Source organism: Thermobia domestica, chromosome 10, assembly GCF_964235325.1.
Source record: "Thermobia domestica chromosome 10, izTheDome1.hap1.1, whole genome shotgun sequence".
NCBI classification, from domain to species: domain Eukaryota; kingdom Metazoa; phylum Arthropoda; class Insecta; order Zygentoma; family Lepismatidae; genus Thermobia; species Thermobia domestica.
In genome coordinates this window covers 61,414,259-61,433,619 of record NC_137463.1, presented here as the reverse complement: position 1 = coordinate 61,433,619, position 19,361 = coordinate 61,414,259, and the positions used below count along the sequence as shown (strand labels likewise).

The 19,361-nt window shown below is 36.2% G+C and overlaps 2 protein-coding genes across 2 annotated transcripts; both read left to right on the top strand.

The window, feature by feature from the left end:
* Positions 1-323: 323 nt before the first annotated feature.
* LOC145662482 (uncharacterized) lies at positions 324-16,060 on the top strand. Its single transcript, XM_081728091.1, has 6 exons — positions 324-821; positions 6,113-6,618; positions 8,078-8,431; positions 8,903-9,080; positions 10,587-10,720; positions 15,718-16,060. Exons 1-6 carry the CDS (start codon positions 758-760, stop codon positions 16,051-16,053), a joined length of 1,572 nt encoding a protein of 523 aa, XP_081584217.1. The 5' UTR covers positions 324-757; the 3' UTR covers positions 16,054-16,060.
* Positions 16,061-16,161: 101 nt separating this feature from the next.
* Positions 16,162-18,696, top strand: LOC145661480 (uncharacterized). Its single transcript, XM_081726795.1, has one exon. It carries the CDS (start codon positions 16,162-16,164, stop codon positions 18,694-18,696), a length of 2,535 nt encoding a protein of 844 aa, XP_081582921.1.
* The last annotated feature ends 665 nt before the right edge of the window (positions 18,697-19,361 follow it).

Sequence of the window (19,361 nt, the reverse complement as noted above, 5' to 3'; positions counted from 1 at the left end):
TCCAGTTTCAAAAGGGTAGACATGTTCACCTGAATAAATACATATTTGTATGCTGAGGGTATTTCTTAATGACATCTTTAACAATATTGTGGGCCAACTCCAAAGGAGTATCATGGAGTATTACCGCTAGAATGCTAACATTTTCCCAAGTCACTTTCATATAATTTGAACTTTGGGAACCGTTAAACTTTACAACGCCATTTGTATCACTAAGAATTGTCTTATATAATTGTAAACATTTAAGTTTGATAATAATACGCTTATTATACATACTTATTACAATACTTAACACCTTACACTCTTAAAAATTTCCTTGCTCAGAAATGAGAAAATTGCATGTTCAAAACAAAATAAGTAATTTTTACTCATATTTGAGACAAAATGTCTCATTATTTTGAAACGTGTTTTCATTTGTGAGCTCAAGGCAAATTTTCAGGTTCCCATTTATGAGATTTTCTCATTTCTTAAAAATGAGAATGAAATAGTGCGTGATTTGTAATATAATAGATGGCAGAAAAATAACGGTAACAATTTTACCGAAATAATATTACCATGTTTTACTTGGGAGTAATATTGCTAGGGTTTAATTACTATACAGGAAACGAGATAAAGGATTTCAGTTGTAGCAGAATGCGAATGGATATGAGTACGCAGTACGGTGATGCGGCTGAAGAGGCGTATGGGTACACATCACATCATGTGAGAAGGAAGACAGCGGCGAAGAGACTGAAGAGTTGATAAAGTGTGTGAAACAGACATGAACTTCATAGAAGAAGTTCTAGTTGGACTCAACATAGAACAGTATTTGCCAGCTTTCGAACGTAAGTATAAATTATACTAAGTAACTACAAAATGCACAGCTCGTTGTTTACTTACCTGACGTTCTGGTATGAATGTGATTCAGTGTTTTGTAAACATACTACAGTGTATAGTCGTTAGGGTGTGAAATGCTGATTCCTTTCATATAAGTTCGTAATCAAGTTAGCTCCTACATTTATCAAGCTAAATATTCAATGCACATAATAACGAGGCAGTAATAACAAGTAAAGGCGGGCTGGAGCCCCGTAGGGAACGTTGATTTCTATATTACAATAGAATGAGGAGACATGTCAATGTTTTACACCCTTTCCCCTTCGCTATAAGTTGCAAAATAGCTATGTACGGAGTCAAAGAACACATGTCATCTGTGTAGTTAACATAGAAACATCGTTTAAATAATTGTGATTTATAATTATGGAATTGCAATGCGGAGGTGCTTTGTACTGATCACGTAACATAGATTAGCGCCTTTTTTTTTTTTTTTTTTTGTTTTTGTATCAGTAATAGTTTTAATGACATAATGTATGCAGGTTATTTGGGCCTATGTTTAGCAGAAGGGGTCCAGCTCTTTTCTCTAAAAAAATGTTACAATTTTGGTATTTTCTGTTCACATTCGGTTAGTTTAGAGTAGGTTAGGTTAGTTTAGGATAGGATAGGTCAGGGGCGGATCCAGGACCGACTTCTGGGAGGGGCGGCGTGTTGTCATACTGCTACTTTTAAGGGCTCCAAACTTTGGGATGGGTTTTATTTATATATATAAAATAAGAAAGATGCCTCTTCTGGGGGGGGCGATCGCCCCCTGGATACGCCTCTGGGTTAGGTTAGTTTAGTTTGTTATATTAGTGTAGGGATCCCTCATAATTTTCCAAAAAATTATAGAATTTCGCTTATTTCTTCTAATATTAGGTTAGTTTAGGTTAGTTTAGGTTAGCTTAGGTTGGGTTAGATTTGGTTACGTTATGTTACGTCTAAGTACTTGCATCATTCATTTCTCCTGTAAATTTTGTGTTTTTTACGTGCTTCTTGATCCCTTGTACTAAACATACTCCGTTATTTGTAGCATATAGGCAGGTCAGTATGCGAATTGAATATTTCGTGCAGATTGATTATACAAATCCATACAGAGATTCATGAAATATATACTACTTTTTCTCTGAATTCGCTTTCTCTACCTTCAGCATGACGTGTGAACTTGCATTCCTCGGTGCAAATTCACTTTAAGAAATTTCGTGCAAAAACATCAGCAAACCTGTGCTAGGTGCCTCTAAAAAGCACGAGTTCTATCTACCTGACTCAGGGCAAAAGCACAGCATGGGAACCCATGCTGTAACGTTGGGATACGTCCGTAGGGATCAGGCGCGTCAGAGATGGTGGATATACGCGTAAATTAGGATTTTGAAAAACGACTGCTTTCACGATGCAAAGATATATTTTTGTTAAATTCATTTGCTTGTTACATTGAAGTGTGCATTTACATTCCCGGTGCAGATTTAGTTTAAGAGGTCATGTGCAAAAACAATTTTACCTGTGCTAGGTGGCCACTAAAAGGATGAATGCTATGTAACCGACTCAAAGCACGAGCACAGCAGGGTACCGAGCGCGAATGCATCCGTAGGGAACTGGCGCGTCAGTAATTGTGGGTATACACATGAACAAGGACCCTAGAGAACAATTGTTTCACGATGGAAAGATAACTTTTTTTGTTAAAGTAATTTGCTCGTTACATTCCTTGCACGTTACGTTGTCCTTCATTAATCTACCACTACTTACCTTATGGACGAATGAGTGCATACTAGGTTTCACGTTCATTAATATATACACGTAAATACATATTTCACAAGTAAGAGCATGTCATATTTCGATTACTTTCATACTGCTCGATTAAAATATTAATACAAATATCTTCTATAAATTTTACAAATATGTGGATCCGTATAATCAATCTGCACATATTTTTTCCCAGGGAAGGGATTAATTTCACCCATATATGCACCCAGTCATCACTCACGTATACTATATATTGAGAATTTGAAAAGTTATCAATACCAAGGATGACAATTTTCTTGTCCAAGAATAATTTTGTTTTTTCAGGGGGGAAATCCCTGACATTCTCCGTCAATTTGCACATTGCATATAGTACTGTGCATATTTGTTCTTAATGTAACGTAGGGGCCGCGGTAGCTCAGTGGTAGAACGTTTGGTGCGTGAGGACCTAAGTTCGATCCCAGCTCACGGCAAGTGGGCTTTGTGATGGATAAACACAGTGTGTGTGGGTTTCCTCTGGATTCTCCTGCTTCTTCCTACTTTCTTCATTCCACTATCTTATTCATTTTTATCATAGTCTCCTTTAGCGTACCCTACAGAACTGTGGGACGTAGAACTTAAGATTGCTTTTTTTTAAATTAATTTAACGTTCCAAGATTGAGCTCTAAGTCTCAGAGAGACCCACCCGTTTGACGTGCGTTGAGATGGAATCAGTGAGTTTCGTTTCAGTATCGAGTTCGGCGGAATATATATATATATATATATATATATATATATATATATATATATATATATATATATTTCGGGAAACTGCCACCTTAGTAATGCCAATGTGATTATTCATAAGCAAATGATGTTTATATAAATAATGAATGATGAAATTTAAATTAGAAGTTTAGTATATAGGCTAGATAATCAAAAATATTAAAAAGTCCAACTGGCAAACTAGAGGTGTAATCGAAAAAATTTTCCGAGCAGTTATTAATACATTGAATCAAATTTAACGTTGGCTTCTGTAAGAAACAATAGGCATTCAGGCAAACAGATAGATTAGGCAACTTGGTTTCGTTTAGTTTGTAAAGGCGTGTATAACAGCGAGGGAATGAGCGACGGGACCTACTCTTTAGAGTGACGCTTATCTCGGGGCCGCGGTGGCTGAGCGCCAAGTGAGCTTTCTGGTGTACAGTGTGTGGTGGGTTTTCCCGTGGTTCTATCATTCACTCCCACTTTATTTTTACTACTTTGTTTATTAACATTTAACATCGGGACATAAACGTTGGACGTTACACTCAAATAGGAATTGTTGCCTTTGGGCTAACGGACAGATGGGACAATAATTATTACGTTTGTAGAAAAAAGAAGGAAACTGGAGAACATCGAGAGAGCCCAGGAATTCAATGTTGTCTGTCAGAGACTTACATGAGATCGAACCATAGACCTCTCGCGACAGGTGAGTGACAGCTGCCCCATATCCTTTCCTCTTACGTAAATAAGGTACCGAAACTTCACTCTTCGTTTTAGTGTATCTACAAATAAAAAAAAAGTTAAAAGTTTTGAGTCACGTTTCATGGTGTAATGAACATCTTAATGGATTCTACCGTTTTATCTTTTAGGCTTGTACCCGCTAAACGAATATAGGATTATAATACGCATGGGCTCTGGTGCAGTTTTTGAAAAATGAAATCTTTCAGTTCAGCATTCCACGATTATGCCCTGGAACTAAGAGAGACTGATGATGCGAATGAATGAAATGGTGGAATGAAGAAAGTGAGGAGGAAACGTGAGAATCCCGAGAAAACCCACGCACACGGTGGATGTTCACCACAAAGCCCACTTGGCGTGAGCTGGGATCGAACCAGGGACCCCACGCACCAGGGTGAATGCTCTACCTTTGAGCCACCGCAGCTCCTGGTGCAGTTTTTGTGGGTTTCATTTCAAAAAGTGTAAGGGTGATCTGGAAGCGAACCGGTTAGCTTAGTGATTAACGCGTGAGCACAATAAACCGGAGACGCGCATTCGATTCTCTGTCCAGTTATACATTTTTCGCTTTTTGTATATCAATGTCTTCGTACCTATAGACGAATTGATCTAATATGAAATCAGTTTTTTTCTGCGTGTATCATACATGCTATCTATTGAAGCAAGTGGGCCTACATCCTGTTTGAAAGAATGATGGGTATTTTTTGTTTTCCTGATCATCCAGCACGTACGGTTGGTGCTTGTTTTTCTCACGAGTGATCATTTGAATGTGTCATTTTGTTTTAGGAGCATTTCTGATGGGAAATTGTATCCCCTCCGTGAATTTGAAACTTATACACTTTTAGTTATCAGGGTAAAAATATACCAATGAAAAACATGAAAATACTCCTATATCAGATGGTTCCCCCCACCTCCTCGTAACAAAGTCTGAAATAACATTGTTTATTTTAATGGATAGAAATAACGCAAAAGGGGAGCATTATTTCTTACTTAAAATTATACTGACTTAAGTACCCAAATGTAGAAAAAACTTGACGCTACATTTCATGACCCCTTGTCATCTTCCTCGCGCTTGTATTTTTCTTAACAAGAAAGTAGTACTGTCACGTGTCCATCGGTGAAGGAGTTTGGTTTGTTTGGCATGATATTTTTTGCAATATAGAAACCGGAAATTGTAGTGTGCTTCTACTTCCGATCTTAATGTATGTTCTTTGGACGCTTAATTGATTGAAGAAAACTACTTAATGCTATCTATTGCCGTTTTCACAACCAACGTTAAAACTGAAGCGAGTTTTCTGTCATTTCTCGTTTAAATATAGGTTAAGAGAAGATGGTACGTACTTACGCTCAGAACACTAAATCGATTTCAAAGATCCACTTTTAGCTATCTCTTAATATTTTTTTTCTGTGTAGATCAATATTAAATTGGAAACAGTAGTAAACTATTACCACTTCCGGTTATGGTGGAGGGATACGGGTAAGGATGGAATATTTCCGTGATACGCAGAGTCGATCATAAAAACCGTTTCTCGCTATGTTACCATTTTTGTTCTATGGCAATGGACGTTGAAACTGAAATGAAACCTCTTCTTGAGATCTTGAATCCATTCTAAGAAACCGCTTGTGGCTATCTGGTTCTGGTCTACGGCGATCAATATTAAAATCGGAAATGATTCATTTATGTTGGAGTTAGGAGAGGATAGATGGAAATGCATGCAAAAAGGCATTTGGTTATTGGTACGATTTGTTAGACGAAAGAGTGAACTGCGTTACTGTCGATACACTGTGATCAAATAAGTGGTTTCTTGCAGTGGTGCTATTCTAATTTTTTAACAATCTGTTCTCTCTGTCTCTGTATATATAGCAAATAATGCACCTTCACCCGCGTAATAAATATCGCTGAACCGCGTAGCCACCGTACCTTCCTAGGGAAAAGCAGCTGTGAATATTAGTGATATACAGGTGTAATTTAATGATTCAGTCTCTTGAGTTGCAGTGTATTACGTTGCGAAGCTTCCATTTGTGCTCACTGTATGTGTTTTCATTTTAGGTGAAAAAATAGACGAGGAAAGCTTTTATTTGTTAGATGAAGAAACAATTAAAGCATTAATTCCTGAAGCAGGTCCTCGCTTAAAATTCCGCAAGAAATGGCAGGAAATGACATCATCATCATGTTCTTCACCACCTACAACACTGAGAGACGAAGACACAGATTCAACCTTAGACGTTTTCTCGTCTCCTTGTGATGATGAGGGTAGTAGTATTGAAACGTCGACATGTGGAAGCCGAACTCCGTCGCATTCCCCTGAGGAGCAAGACAATGATTTAAATTTAAACTTAAGAACACTTTTGGAAAGGAAATGTCCAGATCTGCTTGAGAAGATGGATAATAATCAAGGGATTAATATTCTAGAGAAGTACAGTATCAACCGAGTTATAGTAGATGCTTTTATTGAAAAATACGGCTGTCAGCCAACTACAAAGCAAAAAACCAATCTTGCAAAATTGATCATAGGATCGTTCCCTATATTGAAGGGAAATAGTGGCAGTGGATTTGTGAGTATCACACTTGGCTCTTATTAAAAATATATCTTTTGTATTGATGATTGTAGTTTAAAATAGTGGTTCTTAACATTTTCGACCGTAGCATTCTTTGGGTGAATGCGATTGTCTTGATGCTCCTGTCATCTTAATCCAGTTCACCCATACACAAGGCTGAATGTAAGACTAGGGCAAAGCAGTTAAGGAACCATAAAACGCTTCAATTATTATTATTATTTGTAAAAAGCCTACTAAAATGTATAATAGCTTTTGTCGCATAATATGAAGAAAAAAAAGACTAATAGGTCATGCAATATTAAATAGACTATTAGAACTTTGTTTCATAACTCCCTTTGGAAACGAGAACACTCCCTGGCTATTAGTAACACCCACGTTGAGAACCACTGGTTTAGAACCGCATATAAAAACATTAATTATGAGTTCTTCAAACTATTTTGAAGTTCAAATGTGTTGACTTTGCATGCGACTTCACAAAACATCTTTAACTACAGTAACAGGAGCGCAGGAGTTAACTTGTAGATTAGAGAGAGGCAAACGTTCAAGGACCACCTTTACCAATTTATATTGTAACTGTTTCTGTGTATTGTCGGTATATATATAAAATATATTTTTATCCTTTTTAATACGTTGTGGGATAATAATTTTTGAGATTGTACACGATTATGTACCGAGGTTAAGGGAGACGGTGATGATGAAGTGGATGATAATGGTGGAATGACGAAAGCGGGGAGAAACGGAAGACCCGGAGGAAACCCACGCACATGGTGTTTGTCTACCATAAAACCCACTTGGCGGGAACTGGAACCAAAGCAGGGGCTCTACGTATCAGAGGTGAGCACTCTACCACTGAGTCACCGCGGCAAGCCAGCTGTGTATAATGTCAACTGATAAGTTTAAAAATGAACTGACAAATGAAAGTGAATGATTATGAAGAACTAGTGGCATTTAGAATGTGGGAGGAAAGTGGAAACCCACAGAAAACTAAGAAAGAGAATAGTGCCTATCACAAACTTAACGTTGACTGGGAGAGTTTTGAGTTTTTCCGTTCTAAACTTTGTACGAACGGTATATAGACGTTGATCAAAATAATGCAAACACCTGTAGTTTGAAACATGTAAGATACGTAAGGGAGTACCATTGAGGAGCGTGCGCAGCGCCTGCATCTGGCCGTTGCTAGTGGTGTAACAGATCATCGAATGTAGTAAATTAAGCGGGGTAGATGACAGTGATGTAAAATGGAAGACATTTCTGAATTTCTAAAGGGAAGATTGCTCTCAAGGTAACAGTAGTCCAACACCGTATTAATCAAGTAATACAACCTCTCAGTATTTAAAAGCATTATAACTGTTGATGTTACTGGCGCTTTTATTTATTTATTATTGTAATTCATGTGTAGAAAGTTCACCAGAAAAGTGTCATATAAGACGAACAGTGAAATATATTTTTATTTCAGGAACAATGGTTTAGTCCTGGTACAAAAGGAACATCAGCATCAGGATTAATACAGCAACGATTGAAGAACTTCCGGTTTCGGCGATTGTCGACTGTTGAGAAGGAAGACCTGGGAATACCACGGAAAGTAAAAGAGAATAGCGTAGCTACATACATGAACATTCAGTCCAATGAGACGCCAGCGGTGGAATGCATTCAAAAACAGCAGTGGATGAAAGAAAATGAATCACCCCTAGAAACAGTTGTCACTTATATGAGGGACACTTTCAATTACAGGAGAGAAAACATTCTTCACACCTATAAATGTACAGAAGAAATAATAGCAGCATGGCCAAGGATATTACTGCCTGCGGTGGTATGTTGAAATAATTTCCGTTTGTACCTTAAAATGTTGACATACAATTCGATGGCCCGCAATTTCCTTTGGCGTCGGTTAAACACCAAAACCTAAATTGTGTAATGAGAATGAATTGCGTTGAGTAGAATAGGTGATTATCAGTATTTAAAGGGAAAACGCAGGATGGTATAAATGGTGTCAAAATTTAAAATATCTAGTAGTTTTGTTGTAAGAGCAGTTCATTAAAAAATAACAAAGTACGAACGCAAATATACACTTAAAATCATACCAATTTTATAAGAAATGGATTACAGATTGTGATTTATTTTCTGAAGTTCAGAATACTGAGAAACAATTCATATACCTTTCAATGGTGTGTCAACATTTTTAAGTAGCTTCATTAAGCATTCTTATATGTATTTTTTAAGTATGCTTTGTTGCATATCTGTTTTCCTTTTGGTTCGTTTATGATTTTTTTTTCTTCTTCAGGTTGATAGTGAATTCGAGTGTTTATTTGGTGGACGATCTAATGCACTCACTCTTGACTTCGGGCTAATTGCGGACAAGCTAATTTTACAAGCCCGAAATTGTGGTCGGAAAGCAGCAGAAGACGTAGCTTCCGATTTCCTTGCGAAGTATGGACGAACTACGGATATTACTACAGAAAGTAAGTACCATTTGTATTTTTAATTGTTTTGGCATGAGTAGTACACAATAGGAACATGTTTAGAAACTGGATTTTCGAGTTTCTTCATGTGGCCGGCAACATGAAGAATAGGGTTAAAGAACATCTCAAGTGCGAAAATATCCTCTCCGTGAAATACATGAAGCCAGTTACAGTGAATTCTGAAACATAAAAATTTAGCAACGCTTAACACCAGTTTCTAAGGAAGTAATTGTATTCTTTTAACAACTGTTGATAAATTCCTTAGTTGTTCGCAGTGTATTACACTCATCGCAGTAAAGCGATTAGCAGTGTTACAGAAGGCAATCCATGTATTATGGTTTCTTCTGTTATTTCAGCTCCAAGATGATCTACAATTTCACGTAACAATTCATTAATTCCAGTATCTAGTCATTAACAGTATAACAGTGTTCCGCCGAACAGTATAACATCTAATACAGTACCTATGAATTTAATGCAGAAATACAAATTTCAGCAAATTGAGAAGCAGAAGTAGCAACAAATCTCGAAACAGTTATCAAAATTAGTCGATGAAATTGTAAACCTTTTTAATTTCATTCTTTTCGTGCTTTGTTTTCATTATTTAATTCTTTAGGGTTTGTTCCGGAATTTTGAAGTTTGCCAACTTATCTTTCCATTGGAGGAGAGAATGAACAGAAACTACTGTGAATTTTAGTATTTTGAATAATAATAATAAACTTGTGAAAAAATAATCCGATAAATTTATTCCACACTTCTAGATTTTCGTAAATCCAAACCTATAGAGCACATTATCCATTCTGTAATGTTTTGTTCAGAAGGTAGTAATTTAAGCGTGACAGTTGTTAATGTACATTTGTATATTTGATTTGGAAATTTGACCCTTAATATTTTGTACAATATTAAGCTGGTGAATATATATACTATCACCTATACTATATTGTGTTGTTAAGCTCAATAGCCGTCTCTGGAGGTGTATTTTTATTTCGTCATACTCAATTTTGTTTCTAGTAGGTACTCGGACAAGACATTGAGTGTATTAGTGAATAGTGTATATAATTTGGAGAATTAGTTTTGATGTGATTTGGTCATTTGCGCTTTTGAGAAATTTAAGGATTTTACTTTATTTATTTTGGCAGTTGCTTCTCAAACTTTCTTCTTTGCGCGATACCCTTTCGAACCTCTCCTCTCTATATTTTAGTTTAAACCAATTGATTAGTACTGGGTGGCCATTAAAAGGCCACCTTAAATTGAAATCTTTCGTTGGGCTTATTATTTATTGATTTCTATTTATCAGTTTTACGGCGATCCAAATTAATATTGTATTGTATTGTATTCTTTATTTTCGGTGTATATTCATAAACAATTGTTTATAGAATACTATGCGGTTACAGAAGTTTATGTACACCTTTTCTAAATGAACTAACATCTAGTCTGTTGAAATAGAAAAAAAAAATACAGCAAGATTTGCTATCTGAGATTGACATTCCTTATTTTCTTTCTTTTAAGAAACGAACGTTGCACTAAAATTATTACCCTATCTTCTACCTCAAGGAGTGATTTCCAGACGAAAGGGACGAAAACATGTGAAAGAACGTCCAACAGTTTTGGATTCATTGGAGCATTTTATTAACACCATACCTGTAAGTAACAAAGTTATTTTCGTTGTCATATGTTAAAATTAGTTTCTTCCTTGAAATGATGTACAATTCTTATTCATCAACGATTATAATGTAGTTTGTAGTTCATTCCCAAGTAGCGAACAGTCAAGAACATACAGGCTTTTTGCTAAAATGTTAAGCTTTATCATATCATGAAATACTAACCTTGAAATACACTCAGCACCTGTTGTATTAATTTTGTGTTATAGGCTTCGATAACTACATAATTTTTGTGCTGGTTCGTGGATTCACATTATGGCAAATGCTTTCAGTCTATAGGGGGGAGGGGACTTCGTTAATATAAGTAAACACAACAGAGAATGTGTTTCTCCAACAAAACAAGTTGAAGTTTTGATACATTGCAGCGTCACATAATGTGTGGCCTCTGCTTACCTGTTAAATAAAATAATTTCATATATGAGGACCAAGGTTATTTAATAGGCCACATTGTGTGACGTGGTAGATCATCAACCCTCCAGATGGTGAATTGGAGTAATACTCTCAATTGGGTGATTCTGCTATTAATGAAGTGTAATGCTGTTTTTCCTAAAGACTGAAAATAACATTTACCATTATACGATGTCCACGAACCAAAGTAAAGATTCTCTGAGTCACGTACAGATGATAATGATAAGAAACCATCAAAATGTTTACGATTAAAATGAGTGTTTAATTGTAGTTCAAGGTTAATATTTCATAACTAAACATGCATTCCGTTAATTCATTTCGTAATTATGTCAAGCCATAGATGAATGTAGCATCATTCGACTTGATCGGCTTTTATGTGTCTGTTCGAGTGTCGATCTGTCTGCTCCACGATAACTCTCGTAAAACTTATCCGATTTTAATGAAATTTTGTATGTAGACTCCTTTGACATTCTCACGTTACCTGTAAGTAAGTTTCAGCCCCCAAGCGCGCTTTTGGAGGGGTGTTAGGAGGGGGGAAGGATAATAGGAATAATTATTTTTTTATCCTGAACGGCTCAACCGATTTGCATTAAGAAAAGACGTTAGGTGTTCTCAACAAGAGAAAAGTCGAAAATATTTTTTTTTAATTTTTTGGTGTTGAAAATTGGTCGAGATTGTTTTGGAAATTAAAAAAAAATAGGGGAAGACTAACTGGGGCACCCACAATTTTTTGCCAGTTTTGTCTTGAGAAGGTACCTAACAACATATATTGTTTTAATTTTGTTTGCAAGTGTACTTCATAGTGAAGAAAGGCAAATATACATAGGTCAGCATGTATGTGGTATACGTATGATACACACTGTACACCACTAGGATAACCAATACCTTTGAATGTGGGGATGAAGTTGTTATAACATTGGAATCTTATGGTAACAAGTATTTTTTGTCTTAATGGTAATTGGTCTCTGAGAATGAAGGGGGGTTCTCGATCCTGTTCGCACTTCCCTTGGCTACGCCACTGCTGTACATCAACTGAAATTATACATTCCCGCATTTTATGTTAATTTTGCACATAATCAATGTTCTGTGATATATATATATATATATATATATATATATATCTTTGTTTAGTAATTGTTCTTGTTTTGTAACAGTTGGTTAATAATATGCCTGTTGTTAATAGATACTGTATCTATGTGCTTAGTTTGTTTCGATGGTATTACTGTATGTGTGTGTTTAATATGATCAAATAAAGAATGAATTAAAAGAAATTAATCCTCATCAAAGTTTTCGTCCACTACGGGAACAATTTCGGTTTTCGTGAACAGAACTGTTGGCTGCTGTTCTCATATGTTGCTACTATTGTGTATTATTTATCATGTGCGTTATCATTACTTATCGAAAATCATTCGACCAGCTGAAATACTCAGTAAATACTTGTTATCATAAGATTCCAATGTTATAACAACTTCACCCCCCCCCCCACTCAAAGGTATTGATTATCCTAGTGGTGTACAGTGTGTCATACGTATACCACATAGATGCTGACCTATGTACATTTGCCTTTTTTTTCACTATGAGGTACACTTGCAAACAAAATGAAAACAATATATGTTGTTAGGGACCCTCTCAAGACAAAACTGGCAAAAAATTGTGGGTGTCCCAGTTAGTCTCCCCTAAAAATGTTTTTGAAAATTTCAAAAAAAAATTGACTTCAATTTTCAACCTTAAAAATTTTCAAAAAAATATGTTCCGACTTTTCTCTTGTTGAGAACACCTAACAGCTTTTTTCTTTATGTAAATCGGTTGAGGCGTTCAGGAAAAAAAAATTCCTTCCCCCCTCCTAACACCCCTCCAAAAATGCTTGGGGGCTGAAACTTTTGGAAACTGAGTTTCTCATAAATGTTAATCGATACTGTAAATTTGGTGCAGATATGCTTGGGGGCAGTTTTCACATGCTTATTCCGCTAGGCCCTTTGCAGGATGACGTAGTGAAATTTATTAAATTCATTAGACGAAAGAAATTCATTAGTGAAATTTATTAGACAAAAGTTACTGTGTACTTTCTTTATGTGATTCCAATGATGATTTAAATTTGCTTAGAACAAAGGGGTGAATTTACACACACATACACACACTCCAATATTGCCTACATTTTCTTTAAGGGTAGCAAATCATTACCTATAGGAACAGCTAAAATCAGTGAAATATCATAGATGCATTACGACCCCCCTCCCCTTTCCCCGCGAATTTTGACTTCCAAACTATGGTATATATAAATATAGGAAGTCTTATAGAACGTCTGTGTTACTCTGTCTGCTTGCCTCTGAACAGGTATCAGAGCAAAAACGGTAACAGCTATCGACAAGCGGTTTTCGGGAATCGATTCAGCGTCCGAGGAATAGGTTCCTCGTTGAACAACCTTCTGCTTAAACTAGAAGTGATTGAAATCGAACATTTCTGGTTTCAACAGTAATAGGTATAACTCAAAAACCATGTTAGCTAGCGACAAGCGATTTTCGGAAACCGACACATGGTCTCAAGGAAGTAACCCACCTTAATCCCTATATTTCCACTGAAACCAGTAATGGCAGAAATTCGCTGCTACTTCGGTTTCAATATTAATTTTTATAGGACAAAAACGGTAAGAGAGATCGAAAAGCGGTTTTCGGGAATTGACTCAGAATCCCAAACATTGGTTCAGTGTTCGTTCATTATTTTCTATTTAAACCAAAAGTGGTATAAATCGCCATTTTCGGTTTAAACATTAATGATTGTAAATTTTAAAAAATGGAGTATTAGATCATTTCGCGTGCAGTGCATCAGTCATGCACTGATTCCGTGAAAGAGGATGGAGGTAGAAATCTGCGCGGGGTTCGTGTATCCAAAACTGACCACAGATGTTCAATTATGTTCATGGATTGGCCGGACCAGGGTAGGTGTGCATGGGCGTACCATCATCCTGGAATATGGTGTCATTGCCTGGAAACAATATTTGGACTATAGGATGCATGTGGTCTCCTAAAATGGCGACATAGTCACACCCAGTAACCATCAGTACAGGACCAACTAAAAACCAGGATATTGCTACCCACAGCTTCATGCAGCCATATTGCTCCCATATTTCACGATTGGCTGGAGATACTGTGGATCATATTTTTCTGAGGGAGTCCCCAGACATAAACATAGCCTATAGTTTGAAATAAGATAAACGATGACTCATCCGACCATATCATACGTTTCCAGTCATCAACTGTCTATGTATATTCGCGGCAGCATTGGCGCAGTTTTAAAATGTTAGGTCCTTTATCAATGGTTTCGCCAGTGAAATCCAACCTTGTATGTTCATGTAATGTAATCATGGCGGACTGTGATTGTCGATAAGGCTGTAGGAAGGGCTGCTTGAGTTCCTTCGTCACTTGCCGCGCAGTTGTACAAAGGTTCTGAGTAATAGTCCGCGTAAATACTTGATGGGACCGGTACCTGTCACTGATGTTTTTCTTCTAACCACTGTTCCTCTTCGCCGATGTGGTTTATCCAGTTTTGTAGGCCACCATTACCTGGGATATTCTGCCTCGAGACACACACACACATTTGCCACTTTCGTTACGCTTGCACGACATAGCGGAGCGAAAAAAGTTTGCCCTCTTGGGAAATCGGAACGGTCGCATATTTCAACACTATGAAGCTCGCGGCGGCTCAGTGGTAGAGCGTTCACCTCCCTGGTTCGATCCCAGCTCGCAGCGTGTGGACTTTGTGGTGAACAAACACCGTGCTCATGGGTTTTCTCGGGGTTCTCCCGTTTCATCCCACCTTCTTCATTCCACCATTTCATTCTTTTCTTATACTCACCGTCTCCTTTAGCCTGACCGGCATAACCGTGGAATGTAAAACTGAAAGATTTCATTTTCATTTCATTTTTTCAACATTGAACGTCTGCTCAATTCATTGCATACTGCCCTTCTATTTGCTCTTTGCGTAGTACAGCGTTTGTACTAAAACACCACAACAGTAGCTGGACGCTTCGACTGCCAACGAAAGATCTTTAGTTTTCAGGTGTGTCCATTAAATTGATAATTTTCTGTATATTACTTCATGTTGTGAATATAGTGTCCACCGCGTGTCTTTTTTTTTGGGGGGGGGGGATCTTTACGTTTCGTCACACTAATTTTGTTTCACCATTTTGTTAACATTGCTGTGTCCCTTTGTTTCAGATCATAAACGTGAAACGTTTACCTAAATCAAAATAAATACGATTTTATTTCCGTAAGTTAAAATGTTGCCATTCATTATCAGACGATGGAAAAGATCAGACAATAATGATACTTAAAAAAAAAAAAAAAAAAAAAAAAAAAGAATTCTTATGTTCCATACAGAATTCCATTTGTTTGCAATAACCTTAATTACGTTCAATTTATGATCAAAAACATTTTAGAAATTCATGCACAACATGCCCTCACGCAAAAAGAAAAAAAAATCGAACATTCCAGATTTTGTATCATGTTATTAACTTAAACTAACGATAGATTTACCTACAAAAATACTAACATTTATTATTCAATATTTGGTAGGTGGGAGCTGGACTGGAACGGTTCATGAAGGAAGAAAGACTTTTGAATGGAAAGAGAACCCAGCCCTTTGTTCTTGTTATAGGAGATCTTGTGCGTCCACAGCAAGTGTTCGTAATCATTGAGGACCATATCATTCCAGCAACTTCTGTGTTGAAAGCTGTAGACTTAGTTTTCAAACTTACATACACTTTGAATTTAGAATTTTCACCATATTGCAAGAACGTGTGGCTATTTTTGGACGATGCATTCTACAAGTGTGGGGAAAGAATAGCTCCTTCTTGTGTTCAGGAGTTGAAACATAGATTGTTTCTAACCATTGAAGAGAGAAGTACGTAAGAGACAAAACATGTACCAAGGACGATTAATCAATACGCTGTAGTAATTGACAAAATATAGGTATACTTTTTCTGAATTTTTCTCTTGTTGTGTCAGTATATTTGTAAGATGTTATGTCAGTATTGTAATCGAAGATTTGGTACTTCTAGAAATCTTTGCAAACACTTAAGAAACTTCCATGTAAGTATTAAGATTTTCAAGTGTTTTGATAATAGTTGTCACCAGCAGTTTTATAGACTCTTTTGTTATGAGCGCCATTTACGGCGGTATCACACAAATGAAATGTTGCCTCCACAAAGTGTAAGTAATACTACTAGTACTAAATCATTACATAATAACAATGAAGTAATTTCAAGAAGTAGAGCAACAAATAATGAAACTATAGAAAACCTTTATACAAATGAAGAAAATGATCGGCAGAGTAGTGCAGCAGGTGATTCAAGAACGGATATAGCTTTTCTTAAGTCAGACGTTTCACAGTTTTGTTCACAGTTATGTAGTAGAAATATAACTTACACAAATCTTGTACACATTATTGACGGTACATCTCATATTGTGTCTGAAGTTGTTTCTTTTTTAAAAAATGAAACTCAGCATAACCTTCAGCAGCAAGGGACATGCCATACTGACACGACAAAAGAATTACTTCAGTCTTTCAGCGAATGCAGTAATTTGTTTGAAGACGTTAATTCTGTGTATAAACTGAAAAATATGTATGAACGAACTGCATTATTTGTAAAACCGGTAGCTATTACTTTGGGCGAGCGATTTGAGCAAAGAATAGATGAGAATGGTGTTCCTTTACAATGTATTGTTGAAGATAAATGTCAATATGTTCCTATTATTGAGACTATAAAGCAACTGTTCTCAATTCCTGTATTCGTAGAAAGTATAAAGCAGTCTAAAGGTGAATACAGACAAGTAACTACAGTGTTACACAACGTACAACATGGTTTGTATTGGTATTCTCACCCATTGCTTTCACAAGAAAACACACTTGGTATTGAACTGTACATAGATGAATTTGAAGTAGCTAATCCTTTGGGTTCCCATGCAGGTGTTCATAAGTTGGGTTGTATTTATTTTGCATTCAAGGATCTTCCGTTATGTCTACAGTCTTCTCTTGAAAACATATTCCTGATTAATGTACACTATGCTCTTGATGTAAATAGATATGGATATGAGAAATTATTTAAACCACTTGTACAAGATTTGATCCAATTAGGAACGTTTGGAATTAGAGTTGGAGGGATGACTGAGATACTAAAAGTGGCTCTTTGGCAGGTGACAGGTGACAATCTAGGGCTTCATAAACTGTTCGGATTCGTAGAAAGCTTTTCAGCAAATTTTTGTTGTCGATTCTGCGAGGTCCCAAAAGATATTTTGCACACTCAAACACATGAAGACATACGATTCCTTCGAACAAAAGCCAAATATCACGAACAACTTGAACAACTTGCTGCGGAAGATTTTACTACTTCAGTTTGTGGTGTGAACAAACAATGTCCCTTAAACAACCTTATTTATTGGCATGTTACAGATAATTTGACATTCGACATTCTGCACGATATTTTTGAGGGCTGGGCTGCTTCAGAATTGTTATTAATTCTTCATCAGTTTATTGTGATAGAGAAGTTACTTACCTTGTCAGTTCTCAATGATAGAATATCAAATTTTCATTACAGTCCAAGTGAAAACAACTGTAAACCCGTACCCATTACTCATGAAAAACTTTGTAATCCTTCTGGGTCATGTGGGCAGAGTGCAGCTGAAATGTGGTGTTTAATTAGAAATATTCCGCTTCTTATAGGAGATAAAATTCCAAATGATAATTCATTTTGGTCTTTGTTGTTACTAATGGTCAGTATTATAGACATACTTGTAGCACCGACCCTAACAGTTGACGAAACATTCCAATTGCAAGAAATCATTGCTGATCATCATGCATTATTCCTTCTACTTTTTCCAGGGAAACATCTTACGCCTAAGATGCATTTTGCAGTACATTATCCACGTATTATAAGATACTTGGGACCACCAATTAGGTATTGGACGATGCGATACGAGAGTAAACATTACCCATTCAAGAAAAATGCGATCCTTTCTGGAAACTTCATTAATGTCGCAAAAACTGTAGCAGAACGCCATCAATTACATGTTACACATACATTACGAGAAAAGAAATGTTCTTTATATTCAGTAACTGATGTTAAGGGTAAGCAAATCAAGTTAGATTCGCACGAACATGCTCGTACTTTGCTCATAAAAATGAATGAAGCAACTACTGAACATGAAATATTTTCCTGCCGCTCTTTGCGTGTAAATGGAATATTATACTGCAGAAATATGATGATTATGACTGGATGTGAGAGAGATACACCTATATTTTGTCAAATTGAGGACATTGTGCTTTTCATGGAGTCAGTTTACATCTTATGTAAAAGTTTTCAGACGATTGGTTTCTCTGAACATTTCCATGCGTATGTAGTAACACCACGAACGACTGTACAAGTTGTAACTATAAACTCTCTTTATAATTATTTGCCACTTCATGTTCGTTCCTCTTTCCGTAATGGTGACGATAATTTATATGTTACATTGAAACATAAAATTAGTTCCAATAACCTTTCGTTTCTAAGATAGTGTAATACTTATGTAAGAGAAGTCACATAATGGTTGTGAACCATAATTTATACTTACATTGAAACATGAAATTAGTTCCAATAACCGTTTTTTTTTTTTTTTTTAAAGATAGTATAATACTTTTGCAGTAGGGAACACATAAGATGGTTGTGAACCATATTTTGTTATATTCAAACATGAAATTAGTTCCAGAAACCTTTCTGTTTCTAAGATAGTGTAATACTTCTGTATTCAAAATCACATATTATGGTTGTGAACCATAAGTTACACGTTGCACTGAAACCAGGTGCGGCTCGTAAGGGAAATCACATAGGTAAAATTTAATGTTTTATCGCTTCGAACTAAGTGAAAAAAAAGTTACCTGTTGTCATTTACAGCGATATATCCCTATTATAATTAATCTGTACCTATATTATCAACATTGATCAGAGGCGCAATAATTAAGCATATAGCTTAGATATAATTAAAAGAAAGAACGCTGTTATTGACAGGACATGTTGTCATGAGTAAGATTATTAGTTTGTTATTGATAGAACATGTTGTTATTGTCGAGATTATTAGTTGCTATGGGAAAGCTCTTTACGGAGATATACACACGAAATTAGAGGATACGTATACGAAAGATATGGTTGCTGTTGATATTTAATGTACGTATAAAACAGAAG

Coding starts and splice junctions, on each gene's coding strand:
- LOC145662482 (XM_081728091.1), top strand. CDS start 758: ATGAACTTCATAGAAGAAGTTCTAGTTGGACTCAACATAGAACAGTAT. Junction 6,619..8,077: donor GAAATAGTGGCAGTGGATTT/GTGAGTATCACA, acceptor TTTTTATTTCAG/GAACAATGGTTTAGTCCTGG. Junction 10,721..15,717: donor ATTTTATTAACACCATACCT/GTAAGTAACAAA, acceptor AATATTTGGTAG/GTGGGAGCTGGACTGGAACG.
- LOC145661480 (XM_081726795.1), top strand. CDS start 16,162: ATGTTATGTCAGTATTGTAATCGAAGATTTGGTACTTCTAGAAATCTT.